This window comes from Stegodyphus dumicola, chromosome 3, assembly GCF_044657685.1.
Source record: "Stegodyphus dumicola isolate Sdum_Otavi_A_Nest chromosome 3, ASM4465768v1".
NCBI lineage: Eukaryota > Metazoa > Arthropoda > Arachnida > Araneae > Eresidae > Stegodyphus > Stegodyphus dumicola.
In genome coordinates, this window is record NC_140770.1 from 178,742,160 (window position 1) to 178,758,801 (window position 16,642).

Genomic DNA, 16,642 nt, shown 5'->3' on the forward strand with positions numbered 1-16,642 from the left:
AGAATTGGACCTGTTAAGGCTGAAGAGATGAATGAAGCAGAGAATTTCTGGATCAAGAAAACTCAGGAAGAAAATTTTAGAGAAGAAATAAGGAAATTAAAGATGAAACAAAGCATACATAGTTCGAAAATATTTACATTAAATCCATTTGTAGACTCAAATGGAATACTCAAAGTAGGAGGAAGGCTTCAAAATGCTGGGTTAAACTATAATCAAACATACCCAGCAATACTACCTGAGAAGTCTCATTTCACAGATCATATCATTAAAAATTGTCACGAAATGCAAGCACACGCTGGTGTAGCTGAAACTTTAACTCAAATTAGGGAAAAATTTTGGATACTTAAGGCTCGACAGCGTGTAAAGAGTAATATTAACAAGTGTGTGATTTGCTACAGATTTAAAGCTAAGTCAGGATATCGCTCCTTTACCAATCGAAAGAATAACAGAGGCAAATCCCTTCGAAGTTGTAGGACTTGATTTTGCTGGTCCTATGAGTACAAAGGATGAAACTGTGAAAGCTTATATTGCTCTGTATACATGCGCTGTAACCAGAGCAGTGCATCTGGAACTTGTGTCTAGCCAAACAGCAAACAATTTTCTTCTATCCTTTAGAAGATTTATTTCAAGAAGAGGAGTATGTCGAATAATATATTCAGACAATGCAAAAACCTTCAAAAAAGCAGACAAAGATTTACAAAAACTATGGAATACCATCAAGGACACAGAAGTTCAAAATTATTTTGGTAATAAAGGTATTGAGTGGAAATTCAATGTGGAGAAGGCGGCTTGGTGGGGCGGCTTCTGGGAAAGGCTTGTTAGATCTATCAAGTCATGTTTGAAGAAAATACTCATGAAGGCTTCACTTAAATTTGAAGAGCTGGAAACAGTTTTAATTGAAATTGAGGCGATATTGAATTCGCGTCCACTGACGTATGTTTATAGTGAAGTTGGAGAACCAGAACCGCTGACGCCAGCTCACTTTCTAGTTGGACGAAGACTGACATCTTTACCATCTGGCAAAATTCTTGAACCTAATTCAACTAAAGAAAATTTAACAAGGCGATATAAATACCGGCTAAGGTTATTAGAAGAGTTTTGGAAAAGATGGAAAAGAGAATACTTACTTGAAATTAGAAACGTAAAACAAATTCAGAGAGGTAATGCCGTAACAGATCTTTTGAAAGGCTCTGTAGTTCTAGTACATGAAGAAAAATTACCAAGATTATTATGGAAGATGGGAGTTGTACAGGAGTGTCATCCAGGACGAGATGGGAAAATAAGGGCTTGCACTGTCCGTTTAGCTAATGGAACTCATCTTCGTCGTCCTGTGCAGTTATTGTACCCATTAGAAATGACTTGAACTCTTTGAACTGAATACAATGAACTTAAATTGCGAACACTGCATCTATGAACATTTAAACTTGTAGAACATTAAAAACATTTAGTGTTTAAGATAACTTCAGAATCTAGTCCTTTGATGAACCAAGAGTTCATCGAGGGGGAGGATGTTACAGTTTACGTAGCTGGCCACGAGAGGGCGCAGCGTTTTTTACTTTTAGCTTGTTATATTTTTCTTACCGCATTGCGGATTTTTGAGATAGATGTAGTGGCAACCAAAAAAAAAAAAAAACATGATGAATGTTCTAATGTAAGCATACAATTCTTGTACATAGCTGTAAATAAAGCTTCTGTGTGATAAAAATGAAAAGGAATTGAATTCCAAGCGTTCCTGTGGCTATTTATTAAGAAAGGTAAGCAAAATTTCACTTATCGATGTTGTTAAAATGTAAATAATAAGAATAAGAAAAAAGATCATAAGTTGCAACAACTGACGGGGAAAAGGAAAGAAACAATTCTAAAATCTCCTGTAATTTGAATATATTTTATAGCTAAGATCATGAAGTTTGCACAATATCTTTATTTTGCCATGCCTGACGAGTCTTCAGAATGCCGCAAATTTTCACAAGAAAATAGGAAATGTGATATAACGCGTGGTAACAAAATATTAGTGTTACAATGTTCTAGTGATACAAAGAAAAGGAAAACGTAACACAAAATGGGTACGGAAAATTAGTGTTACAATGTTTAAAAGATGCACATAAAACACTAGTAAGTCATATGGTCTCTCTAGAGCAAGATACAAGCTTTACAGCAATTTACAACGTTGTGTTGGAGTTGCTGTAGTACCATTAACACTCACTAGCTTCAGCCTACCAAATATGTTTTATCGGTTTTGAATTCGGAGAATATAATGGTCATTCAATCAACTTGATTCCTTAGCCCTCAAAATAATTAGTCACTAGTGCAGTGCAATAGGACAAGCATTATCTTCGATTAGAATGAGGCACCCTTAAACAACTTGACATAAGGTTCAAGAATCTCTTTTCTGTACACTCTGGCATTCGTATTTGCCCTTATGAAAACGGGTAGGTCAGTAAGGTCATTATGGATGATGTCCACACTTAACATGATACAATGAGTTTTACGGATGTCTGCATTGAGTTTTATTGAATTTGTGTTTTTGATTCCATACTGTAAACACATGTGGAATCACTTTCTCAACAAAAACAAGGCACGCCATAAAGGAGAATTTGGATCTAGTCCAGTGGTACTTCATTTGTCACAGCAACAGAGTGCCTTTCGTAACCCGAGTTAATGAGAATCAAATTGTGGGCTTTCTTCGTACAGTCTTTTTTTATGCAGCTTATCGCTCACGATATATCTGGACAGCTGAGTTCCTGTAATTGCAGTGATTTGCCTTGCAATCTGGGCTGACTTCATTTGTCTGCTTTGTTTAACAATAGTTATAACAGTCCAGAGAATCTTTTGTGGCACGTTTCGACTTTGTTTTGTTGTCTGCATACATCACCAGTGTCTTGAAACCGTTAACAATTTCTTGACATGATGTTTTTTGACACCTTTAGTGTTTCCAGTCCTGTTAGGGGCTGTTTACTTCCATTCTTCCAATTGCATGTCATTGCTCACATTTCATTAGATGCCTTCTCAGCAACATGCTCCACCTCTCATACAGGAGATTTAAATCCACATACTTGTATAACCCTTGAAATTAGAATTTTGGCTCCTTGCCCACGTTTTAGCTCATAATAAAAGAACGGATGCATTGTTTCTATATTTTAGTGAAGTGAAGGTTGATCCTTTTGGATTATGTCATGACGTTGAAATTCCGGTGAACTTCACTTATCAAAATATTATAGAAAGCACTTTTTATAGTTGCTTCTTTAATTTTTCCCACCAGTGTACTTCCACACAACGCTCCAAGCAAGGTTTCAACGTCCCAGTAAAATGTTCCTAACACTTTCTAGCAGAACATTCCTAGGACGTTCTGGTAGAATGTTCCGTTCTTCCAAAATACATACATCCTACGCAAAATCGGATACATTAAAAGCTAGCGGAAATTTGTGCGTGTAATGCGTTGGAAAACCATTCTTCTATATCAAATTTGACGTCCGTAAGCCATAGAGGGTTAACATTGCAAATTCAATAATACATGTTTTTCTGCGCCTCCATTCCAGCTTATGCGCAGGAAGCAAATATGTGGAAGTGGCCGTATTATGCTCCGTCCAAAAAGACGGAGAAACTCTTTATTTGCTTGTGATGGAATTCGACCTGGTACTGGTAGAATCGGAATCTATCAGGATTGTGGTTTAACGTTCGTCACATTAGCGATTGTGTTAGTTGAGATTTCATGACTGCCAGGTAGTATATACAGAATCGATAGTTCAAGGTAAGCCAAATTGAACGCCATACAAGATATAAGGAACCCGTGCCACTAACACCCGAGAGGACACACATGCTCTTCCTTTGGTACATTACGAGATAGTACAGTAATCCTAACGCGATGGTACAGTAACTTTATGTACCCCGAGTCAGAAACTTGCATAGGGTGCATAACGACAAGTATTTGAGTACACTGAGACGATAATTGCAGCACCACGCAATGTCAAAACGGCAAGCATTCTTACGGCTTTGTTTTACACTGTAACAGAGACAGACGCTCGTACAGTGGGAGTGATGGATAACAACGGGAACAGAAACTACGTCGTTTCAGACGAATTCCAGTTCTGTATGCAGCCTCACGATGAAGGTATCCTTGGTCAGAATCACTGAAGACAACGAACGTTGCTAGCTACTTGTCAGTGTCCGTAAATGTGCCTTTTCTTGTTGAAAAATGGTACCTACGTGACTACATCTTCAAACAAGATAATGCACAGCCGCATGTTCGCCGCGCAGACCTTTATAGATATAGAGGGTATTCGATTATTGTCCAAAGCAGTGCTCGCTCATTATAAACATCTCATCATCTGTTGCCCAAAGACTGTCATGCCAACACTTGTCAGCCACTGCGAATGATGGACTCGGCATAGATCTGAAGCTGAATGGAATGATGTATCTGCATCTGTCATCAAAACTTACTTCCACTTTATGTCCAGCTAGATAGCATCCATTTTTGTTGCCAGAAGTGGCAACTCTCTGAATTGAATTTCTTGACCTCGCATAACCCAAGCCATCTAAAAATCTAATCATATTTTCCTTCCGCTATCCGATTTATGTAGAATAAATAAGGTTCTACTACTTGCTTTCTTTCCTGGTGCAGCAATTTTAATAGCGAGTAATGTACATTAAGCATAGATTAGATTTTATTTTTAAGTTTTATATATTTAGTATATGTATAATATATGAAATCTAAATTTTTCAGTCTAAACTTTGGCAACCTGTGTTTGGCCAAAGATAAGATCACGGGTGGAAACCACTTTAACGGCCTGGCTGTATACGCAGCTTCAAGTGTTTTCAATGTGTTGTGATGTCGCGTGGCCCCAGCTTGTCCGCAACAGTAGTAGTGACTGCTATGAACTGGAAGTGACACAAACTCGTAAGAAGGGCTTAATCCCTTTATATTTCACTTTAGAAATTACAGTTGCGTTCACTTGACGCTCACAAACTACGCCGACCTGGCGGTTAAACAAAAATAGAGAAAGTACAACTAAAAATGAATGACAGGATAAATAACTAACGAAGTCACTATCTACGAAGCTCTATAATTGTAATTATCTTAACCGCGTTCTAAGATACAGCTGAGATTCAGCAAACTTTCTGAATAAGAAGTTGAAAGATTCAACTAACTGCCGAAGTAGGCACACAGGCCGAAACACGCGGTTCTTAAATTTCTACCAAGCAACCTTCACGCTCGTGAATCAAGAAAGAACACTTACAAATCTCGTTTCCCTTCTATTTAACTCAAAATTACTTCAGCTAAAAATTTGAATACTCTGCGCGTTCTACTACAATTTACATACTCTGGCAATGGCAATTCCAGGGGAAAGTAAAGGCTTGATAGGAAAGATAGCTTAAAATAAATGTTAGTTAAAATAAATATAAACCCTACAGTGTAACGAAAAAAAAAATGCAGTTTTCTTTATAAAACCACTCCACGAAATTAACTCTTTGATTAAACAGATAGTCCCGGTATGCTTTGCCGTTATAAAATAATCCGATCCATGTAAAGTTTTAAACGTTTTCAAATCCTTTATATAAATTTATACTGCAGAGAGACAGGAAAAGTCATGGAGAATCTTCTAACAATCCAAGAAAAATAGCAAAATTTCAAGAATTTCCTTTATCATTTTATTGAAAAACTTAGTATTTTAAGGGAGATTCAAATCATAGTCTTTCAATATTAAAAATAATATATCTTTCATATTCTTTCTTTTACTTGACAGGTCTCATAGAGATAGAAGCAGAAAAAAACAAAAATTCATTCGCTCTTTTAAATTCAGTATTATCGTATATTTGCAGATTATGTCAGAATTACAGATTTATGAGCATCAGAATGGAAATTTCTCGCTTTGCAAGAACGAAAATGTCAGACGTAAACAACGGTTATGTAGATAAAGTTTCTCTGAGGTTCAGTTTTAAAATAGGTGAATCTAGCAACATGCAACTTCGGATTTGAATAAAAGAAAACTATGTGTTTAAGCTAAAAACAGGGCAATATTTTAATATTACATTTCAGAGTACATGTCCTTCTTTTTGAACTATGTCTTGACTTTTTTAGTAGGTATTTAACGAAAATTTAGTAAATACATTCGGTATTAATTTAAACGAAATGTTTATGTTGCAAAAATAATGAAAAGAGAACACTGTGGGAAATCCTGTGATTGTTTCCTGTGTGCGATCTTCACCTGTTGCCATTCTTTCATGTACTTGGTATGTTTCTCACACATTTGTTTTCTTGAATTATGACTGCAATGACTAAATGATCTGCCTTATCACTTAAGAATTAAAGGATCCTCCGATTTAAAATAATGTTATCTATAAGACTTAATGCCTTAAGCTTAAAATAAATCATGCTAGAGGAATAAGAAAATGATATTGAAAATGAGATGCAGCCTCAGAATTAATTGTCTTCTGTGAGTAAACCTATAGAATGCTTAGGAAACAAATGATGGAAAATAACAGAACACTTATCCAAAATCCATATAGTTCTTATTTTTTGGCTTTATTTAGCTGGAAAGAATTGCACAAAAAGTTTTAGCATTAAGTAAATGTATTATTTCATACCTTCAAATGCATCACTGTTATGATCAATACTACTATCATATCGCTTCTGTAATTCGGACAAGCAAATCTGCAGCATGGGCCACAGATGTTTGATACACTCTTCACACACCCCCACCCCAATAAAGAAATACAGGTAGTTAAAATAAAATCGGCTTGGAAACATAATTGGAATCCTGACACAAAATGTACACTTTTTCATAAACACGGGGATTTCCCATTACAGAAAATGCTTAAAATGACCCCTCTGTGATGTCGATGTAACCATCAGTTGCTGTGACACATCTGAGCATGCTCATCACTCGCGTGATCTGTCCTGCGCTCACTGCCTCTTTTAACCTGGGGGCTCATGTCTTATCAAATAATGTTAGGAAACTGGACGAGCTGCAGCAGAATATTGAAATACTATTGCTGATGTCCCTCAGTCAGAGCTGCTACACGTGTCTCACAGTTTGACAAATCAAGCACAGTGCTGCGTCGAGGTCAAAGGTGAACATTTCCAGCATTTTCTGCAATAGGAAGTTCTCCTATTCATCAAAAGGGCCAATTTCACATAAATCTTACAAATATTTTCCGGGCCGGTTAATTTTGCCCGCAGTCCGGCGAATACTACAGAAAGAAATATAAACTGATTAGACCCAGTAAACACCACAAATAGGAATCTAAAGGGGCTAAGTCGTTACAGAATAAGAGCCAAAGTGCGCTGAATGCCACAGAAAGAAATCGTAAAAGCCCAAGTCTGTGAAAGTTACAGAAAGAATGTCTTAAAAGGTCAAGTAGTTACAGGAAGAAATCTAAAGGCTTCAATTCCCCCCGCGCCAGTATTCCTGTTAAATAAAACGTTTTGGCTTCTGTTCTCCAACATGTAAACCACAATATCATAAACACATTGATTTCGATTGTATGTGTTGTACTTTTCCTGGACTACTTTCCTGATACCCCGTCATTTCGCATTATTTCTTATCTCCAAAAGCATTTTGGTTCAATTACAAAAGCAATAAGCTACAGCTATCGAATCTGAATGCAAAATTAACCTTTGCATTCATCACTGGAAAGGCTTTTTCAAGTATTTATTTATTTATATATGATTATAAAATCTAGATTATTATTAAAAACTATAGCTAGAGAAAAACATTCGAAAACTGCATTTGCTTCATAATAAAAAGTTTAGAAAATTTAGTAAGATTATAGTAATATGCTTAAATTTTTAATGAAATATTTATGTAACTTGGCAAAAGTATATTTCTACATATTCTTCTTGTGCATAAATAAATAAAACTTATATGAAAAAAAAACAATAATTTATAAATTTATAATATAGATTAGAGAAATTATATGCGTTTGTTCTCTTTTTCAGTTTATTTAAACACTACATGATATATCTTTGCTGAATTATACTGTATGATTTATTAAATTTATTACTTTGAATAAATGCATAACTATTACTTGTATTTCTAAAAGAACGTGTTTTTAAGATTTTTTCTAAATATGCATTTGAGCAAACGCCATTTGCGGATTCCTATCAGAGCGGTCTTAAATTTACGAATCTTCCCAGTTCAGGCATACGGCTAAATTATAATTTAAAATTAATTTAGAAAATTATATTGGCAAACTATTAATGCCTAATTATTTCTGCAATGAGATTAAAAATAAAAATAACTGGAAGAAAAACTTGAACGGATTAAAGAAATTAAGAATAAAATAAGATTTACAGTTATAAGATATTTTATATTAAGTAACAAAGTAAGCCTCTATTAAAACTTTTTTTTAATTTTATAAAAAAATTAACAAGTATTTTAAATAATTAATATTTTAACTTAGTAATTTAAGCCTCTATTATAACTTCTCCTTTCAGTAGTACTCCCTAAAATACAAATCAGTTGCTTGTGTATTTATGCTGAGGCTTTGAATGTTCACACTAGAGATTGTGCCAGCCTCGTCTTGCTGTTGCTTAGTAGCGCCAGCTATGCCAAGTTTTATTCCGGCTTTAGTATTTCGCTAGCGGACGTTTAAATACGCGTCGTTCACTATCTTGAGCTAGCTTAAGTAATTTATTTTGTGTTTTAATCTAAGTCTTGGTTTCCTACATTTGAATTTAACGTTACTTTATTAGTCCAAAGGGGCTTTGTCCCTGAATGACTATTGTTTTCGTTTTACAATTTTGCGTTGAATCACTACAAATGTCCGTTTCCCTTTTCACACTGTTGCCACCAAATGTTAGCATCTTGCATTATATTTGAAGAAATTAAATAATAAAAAATCTGCATAAATATATGTCTATTTCTCGCATTGTGATAAAACAACGGTACACAGAGCCATCGAATTTTGAATGACGTAATCCTCCTACAAATATGGACATGTGGAAGACCAAATTTGAAATTTGCAATTTGTTTTATGATCGATTTCATATTTTGTTAAACTTTAACGAATTTTTGAGTAACAAACTCAACGATTTAAAAGCGAGCCATGGCAGCATTCTACGGCGGGAGAATAATTTATCTTCCAGCAGACGCGGAACTGTGTATTGGAAATTCTAAAGGTATGATCATTTTAAAATTATTTTGTGACATTGTTACTGAACTGAATTTTATGGTAATTTTATTAATTTAAATTCCCGTAACTAGAGGAGGCTCGCCTTGTCGCACCAGCAGTGCTTTCTGCTCATTCAAGATTTAAGTATAAAGTTTGTTTTAACATTGTTGCTCCGCCTAAGCGATAACTCGCTTTAACTCCATAGGATTTTAACGCAAATTTCTAGATATACAAGTGCCCTAAACAGTAGTAAAGAATATTTGAAGACATATTAACTCGTATGCTAAGAGGTTATTTAGAACACTAGTTTGCACTTAGCAGATATAGAGTGCGATATTAGATTAAATAAGCGAAGCGAATATTTACAGCTTCGATTACGTTTATAGAGGTAAAGGATTTTAGAAAAAGCCGTATCGAAGAGCCCGGGTTAAAAGCGCGAAGAAAGCATGAATATAGTTTGTCTGTTCCTTCATAGGAGGCTATGGTAGGTGTCTCCACAATAAAGAGACCTCTGCTTACGACCTTAGCAGTGGTCAACGTCTATAAACGGCTACAGCCCGCCATTGGGGGGATGTTTTTATAACATTAAAGAATCTTAGTTATGGTGGTTTAATAATAAAATAACTTATACCTGCTTTTTATGAGCATATTCAGAAAATTATTCCAAGTTATATAAATTATGATCATATTTCAAGTTGAAACAAAACGTATAATATATTTAACCTGGTACCAAACTCAAAATTTTAAACATGAATTTTACCTTAAACTATCTACTCTTATTTTTAATTTTAATACAATCTTTGTTTTGAAAATGATAATGGTGCTACAGATTTAGTTCAAAAGCGTTAATTACAGCATCATTTAATACTTAATCTCACGGAGAAAACAAATGAGGTTATTACTTAAGGATAAATGCATACATAACGGCTAACCTGAACATCAGTAAGTAAAATCACATTTACTTACACATCAATAAGTAAAAATCACATCACTAAGTAAAATCACATTTCCATAATATTCTATTAAAAATAAGTCATTGCTCCGTTCGTCTAAGGAAGCTTGACTTTAAAATAAATGATGGAAATGAAACTTACATTTCACTTTCAGCATGACCTCCTCACTGCGCCCTTCACCTTCAGAATTGACGGCAATGCATTGATAGCAGCCTCTGTTTTCCTTCCGCACTTTCTGCAGAACAAGAGAATAATTTGACACAATAATGCCCGCAGAAGTGTTGCTGTACAAAGAGTATCCCTCGAAACGCCATTTGACTTCATTGACCATAGGATTGGCACGGATGTTGCACTCAAAGAACACGTCGGAACCTTCCCTGATGGAATCCGGTTGGATATTTGCACCCAGTGCAAGTTTCAGTTCCGGAACAACTGTTAAAATATATTAATTTATAATCGTCAAAGAGCAATTATTAAAGGTAATTCACATTTTACTATTAAGCATCGCATTTATGCAAGTAGTACAATTTATCAAATGTACCTGCAATTTTATTGTGAGACTTGCAAATAAATGGAATTGATTGCACATTTTTTAATCCTGTAGATAACAGCTGTTTCGTATCATTTCAAAGCTGTTTTGTTTTTAATTTGCTCCAGTGTCAGAATATCGGACATACCGACATCTTGTTAGTCGCGTTACCAAAATTAAATTAGTAATCTTCCTACATCCATTTACGTTTCCTAGAATGAGATTAATGACATGGCTTTCGACAAAAGTCCAAATTATAGAATATGCACCGTCAAGGAAAATTATTACGCTTTTATTCAGCTGTCGTTTTGCCTGCTATATTTGTAATCGAAATGAATGAAATGCTGCACATAAATGCATGAAAGTTACTTATGTAATTATCTGAATGTTTAACAGCATTTACGTAATTAGAATATTTGCATATATCTAGTTAAACACGTCTTATTGTTCAATTAATTTTATAACAGGTTAAAACTAAACGTCTTAACCTGTTAACGTTTGAATAAAATAAAATTTCATTTTAGGTTTAATTTAAACACGCGGAGTTTTGTTTTACGTGCCATTAGTACAAAAGCGACGTTAGTTCTGAATGGAACGATATTTTGTGTTGAATCACTATAAACGGTGTATCACATTTCAAATTGCTGCCATCAAATATTACCGAAAATAATTTCTGATTAACAAACTCAACAATTTGAAAGTGAGTATTGGTACCACTGCACGGAATTAAAAGATTTTTCTCTCCAACTCGCGAGACTCTGCCGGAAATTTTAAAGATACGCTGTTTTTAAATATTTTGTCATTTTGCTGTTGAATTGAATTTTATGTGTCGTAAGCGCCAGGAACGTGATATATAATAAACAAAGTAAACAAACAAAAAGTTAATAATAAAAAGAGAAGAAAATGTGTAGGGTTTTCCTTATTTGCATAGCAAATTTATTTTAAGTTTGATACCTGTATTAGACTTCTCAACTTCGCCTCACATTTTCTCGCCAGGATGTAAATTTTAAGTTAAGTGAGGTGCCTATTTAGACGGTTGATTCTCTGAGTTTATTCAGAACGTGTTTCGCTAGCCAAGCGCACGATTCGTCGTTATTTCGCTGTTACGCTAGTAAGCCTTTTGGCATCACGCCGGTTAGGTTCTTGTAAGTCCATCTCATACGCGTAACTTAAGTGTTATCTTGCACTATTTATTTTAGGTTTGACTTAAAATACATTCTACGTTTGAGTTTTCACCGCAAGTTGAGGGTGCTTTTGTAACGCACGAAGACCGTGCCTTTCTGTTAACTATTTTAAATTGATAAAGGGTTATTTTTTACCTTTCATCTGAGTCAGTACTTTTATTCACGCCTGTGCGAGAATTCGCCAGGTCATTATAGGGTCTATTCATGTTTATGTGGAACAAAAGAGAAAGACTCTATACGTTTTCTAAAGTCGTAAGGCACCTTAGTAGAAAACTGAAGAATGATATGATAAATTGACATAAGATTGGAAAAAAACCCAGAAAAAATGTAGAAAAATCGAGAATTTCAACCATATACTGCTAGTGTAACAACAGAAGTTTAGACTGTGAGATCAGCCAGAGGTTAATAAAACAATTTAGAGACCGTTGAAATTTTAAAAACTATAATTTTTTTTTAAATTATAATTTACAAATGTCCAGTTTCTGGCACCTATACAATAAGCCGCTCTTTTCACCAGTCAATTTAAGGTGACTTTTAAGTACACAGCGCGTGCTTAACTGTTGTTTGTACATATATTGTCTACAGTCATAAAGATAACAAACTGTGACATTCGAGTATAATATAAAAGAAATGACCATTGAGGCAATTGTGTCCTGTCAATCAATCAAACGATTAAAATCACGACCATAGCTGTAGCACGAGAAGAATCGGAGACATTAGGGAACATTAACAAATTTTTCCTCCAATTCTTATGGACTTTTTTGAATTATGAGTTTTGCTGAATTTAGTATTTATCAGCTTCCTAGTAGAGTGAAAGTTCGTAAAATTGACTTTTATAGGACGTATTTTTTTTTTTTTTTCTTTTTAAAAAATAAGATAGTCGTTCCTTTTTTCCTCGCGAAAATCTAATTTTTCTTTTCCCTGTCCTCCAGAATGAGCTGCCACCCGTCATAGTGCTGTTGAGTCACTAAGTGTATTCAGAGCATGTTGGTACTCACAAATACATTTTATGTCTCATATATTTATTTAGTGTAAGAAAATTACATTCATCAATTAAGACTTTTAAGCACATTCATCAAAGCAGTGCTGACAAATTTTAACAATTAAGGGGACTCGTACACCTTAAAATTCATAAGTTTTTCGAATATGTGACTGTTGCAAGAATCGGGATAACATATTTATTTTAAAAGATATTACTTCCAACTTTTTACAACTGACTACATAATATAGCTGCTTTCTGAAATAGTCATCAGAAAGTTTGTGTTGCCACAATATTTTTATAATTTAATCCGCTTTGTGACAACATTTTTCGTCAAGTTTCCACCTTGCGCGCACAGTTTAAAATATTCTGTTGCATAATTTAATTCCATATTTAATATATAGCTTTTATAACATTTGGAAAATACTGTGAACCTAAAATTCTAAGAATGTCGTGTGAAATTTTTATTTTATTTGGAGTTGAGTTTATAAAATGTATTTTATTAAAAAAATCTGTAATATTTTCGTGCATAAATTTTATTAATACTAAAATATTCATCAAATTTTGAGTTCACTCAAAAAATAGTGCCTATCTAAAGAATTCCATGAAATTTCAAGTACGTACCATTAGCCATTTTAAAAATATCATACGCGCAAGGTGGAAGCATGACGAAATATTTTGTCACAAAGCGGATTAAATTACAAAAATATTTGTGGCAACACAAACTATCTAGTTACTAGTGTCTAAAGCAGCTATATTATGTAGTCAGCTGTAAAAATGTGGAAGTAATTGCTTTTAAAATAAATAAAATATCCCAATTCTTGCAACAGTCACATATTCGAAGATCATAAGGGGTTTAAGGTGTATGAACCCCCTTAAGTTAAAAGTTATATCTCTAAATATTTTTCATAAATATTAAACAAAGATTTCTTTTAGTATACTTAAATAAATTCATTCTTCTTCTTTCTATTTATAATAAGTCAAGTTTCATATATACTCATAAGGAATACTGCTGTATATATTACAACACTAAAATATTTGCTCATAACATATACGAAAAACAAGAAGCTTTATTTATCTATGCTTACGACCTGGGAATCATATATAATTTGAAAATATTCAAGATTATTAAAAATAAAATATATCAAACTAGGTCTGAAAGAATTCATTGTATAATCTCAATATATCTAAGCATTGGAATTATACCTTACTTACTTTAACTATAAATCATTTATGAATCCAACTATGCACGTACAAGTTTCATCGCATCACACACCGTTAAGGTATTTCATAACAAATATCCCATGCGTTAAGCTATGTATTTGATATATATGCCTAAGATTGATATTGATTTAGTGAAGATATTAATATAAACACTGCATCGTCGTGAATACCCAAAGGCAGAAACACAACGGCGGTAGATGCGCCAAACGTGGAAGTCATGCTATTGATCAAAATCATCTATCCGAACGCAAACCGATTGGAATAAATAGGCTCTAATTCCTCCTGAAGGTACTCCCACTTGTTGTATTTATGATAAAAGCTCATTCGCAAAATTAATTACTTATTTGTAAAGATATATATATACTAGAACAGTTTTCAAAGACATGGCAATACGTTGATCGTTGGTACATTTGCGGAGTCAAAAATCTTAATATTAGTTTCCGTAGCTGAAAAATCCGGATCAGTTGTCAATCAGAAGAATAATTGTTAAATTTTTCTCATAATTTAGTCGCGTTTGATAATTTTGCTTTATGAATTACAAAGTTTATTTTGATAGATGCACATGTAACATCCTAAGCATATAATGTAGCATATACTGTTCAATTTTGTGCTGTAATAAGTTACAAGAGGAAATAAAGTGATTAAATAAATAAAATAAATTATTTTATAGTCAGTTTAAAGAGAAAGTATGAATTAAACTCCCAGTTCGTCTGAAAATATTTTAACTAATAAATAACAATTAATTTTTTTTCAATAAATATTTATCTTGCAAAATTCAAATTTTATCTAACAGCATTACTTATCGCACTGCAGAAAATTTTGCACAAAATATACTGAATTATCTGGAATCTTGATCTTCGTCTGATTCTCTATATATGCATTTTTGTATCCTATACCTATATTTGAAAATGAAACATAATGCACATTTATATTGCAACTCTTGTATATTGAATATATGTAATACATTATGTTTGTATATTAAATATATTGTATATTTGTACATTAAAATTATACAAAATCATATTTTTAAGGGTTTCTACCGAAGATCATTCGCCTTTTATTTAAACGATTTTAGTAATTAATTTTTTTGCATAAAGTGTGCAGCTGATGCCGTGATTTGCTTCTATCTGATAGCCTGGATCCTTGGTCCCAACACTATCTCTAATTTACAATGTTAAAATGAAAGTAAACACTTTCTTTACCACCGCCACTTTGATCTCTCCCTTGGGTAGTCTTTCGAAATATGATTCGTCTTCTTGGATGCCGTTTGTCTAAGGCTGATTTTAAAATACTGAAAACACAAAAGCTCATAGAAGTGAAGCTATTCTACAGATATTCTATTAAATAAGATACCTTTAATTTTTCCTGTTTCTGTGTCTTTCTTTGTTAAATAAGAGGAAGTTAAGTCAGATGTATTATTAGAGGCTTGTTGATATAAAGCTTAATTTTAATGTTGCTCTTTCCATATAAGGCTGTACTTTCTTCTAAAAAAAAATGATCCTAAAGATATTGTCGTTTTCGTAATAGATTGAGTGCAGCTGCAAAGATACGTTGATACAATTTTGTAGAAAGGAACTTTTCTTTTGTAATTTTGTAAAATTTTTTAGAAAGGAACACTTCAGAGTGCCAAAATTTCCAGAAAAGTAGTCCTAAACCTCTTCACAATATCACAGAGTACAATGAGTAGTTACACTTCGAACAAATAAGAGTGATAAACACAACGCAAGAAAAGTGCTTTTAAAAGGCGGATCCTTCGAAGTCGCTATGAACTAACAGTTCACAACAGTAACTGAGAGTAGATGCTCTCTCCGGCCTTAAATAGCTTTCACCGGCAGCCGAGATATTTCTAGAACGTTCTGTTTCTCGAACGAATGGAAGGCATATGGCATATGAAGGCCGAATTATGGTTAGGGCTACATATGAAATTAATTACAGTTATTCAATTACAATACCTATTACGGTGAAAAAGTGGACCGGGCGCATATAAACATTCTGTACCGCGCCACGCGCATAGGGAAAATCCGTACTTGTGATTGGATATACTTTCAGATGACATCATTTCCTCTTGGCGTAACGTCGTTTAAGGAGGGGTTCTTATGGTTTTGTTTTCGTTGAATAACGCACCTCAGTGACGCAGAAGCGTGTAAATCATCGTTTGTTTCCTTTGAAACGAAAGAAAACATTTAGCTGCAGCGTCCTGTTGAAACTTCCTTCTCTGACAAATACTATTTTTACTCAAAGGTACAAAAGATTATACGTAGAGTAATATCATTCAATTTAAAATACGTATCTTTATTACTCTAATTTCAAAAATAAATTTAACTTTTTATGACATTATAAATATAGCGAATTTTTTGTATACTTGTGTAATGTTAGCTTCCAACGTCGTTTTTGCTATTTCCCAAAACTGACTTGTCTCATGCTTTCGCAGATTGAATCAGCAGACAATGGGTATATAATTAACATAAAATAATTAATTAATAATCACAACACTTGTAATATGAATGTTTTTAATTTAAGAATACATTTATTAAAATTCTCTGCACTTAATACTAATACACATTTACGGAGTTAGCGTAAGAAGAAATAATACTTTTTCTCTCTAGGGAAACAAATCACTACATTTTTTATATTTAATTCACCACGCTATAATGTTGTAAGA

The 16,642-nt window shown here is 33.6% G+C and overlaps 1 protein-coding gene across 4 annotated transcripts in view; it reads right to left on the bottom strand.

The window, feature by feature from the left end:
• The window catches only part of LOC118194475 (adhesion molecule nephrin-like), a 767,857-nt gene that overhangs the window by 103,807 nt on the left and 647,408 nt on the right, over positions 1–16,642 (bottom strand). For all 4 annotated transcript variants that reach the window (XM_085813674.1, XM_085813673.1, XM_085813672.1 and 1 more), the window contains one exon: positions 10,206–10,496. In XM_085813674.1, the coding sequence (XP_085669800.1) occupies positions 10,206–10,496 (291 nt within the window). The remainder of the gene's footprint in view (positions 1–10,205; positions 10,497–16,642) is intronic.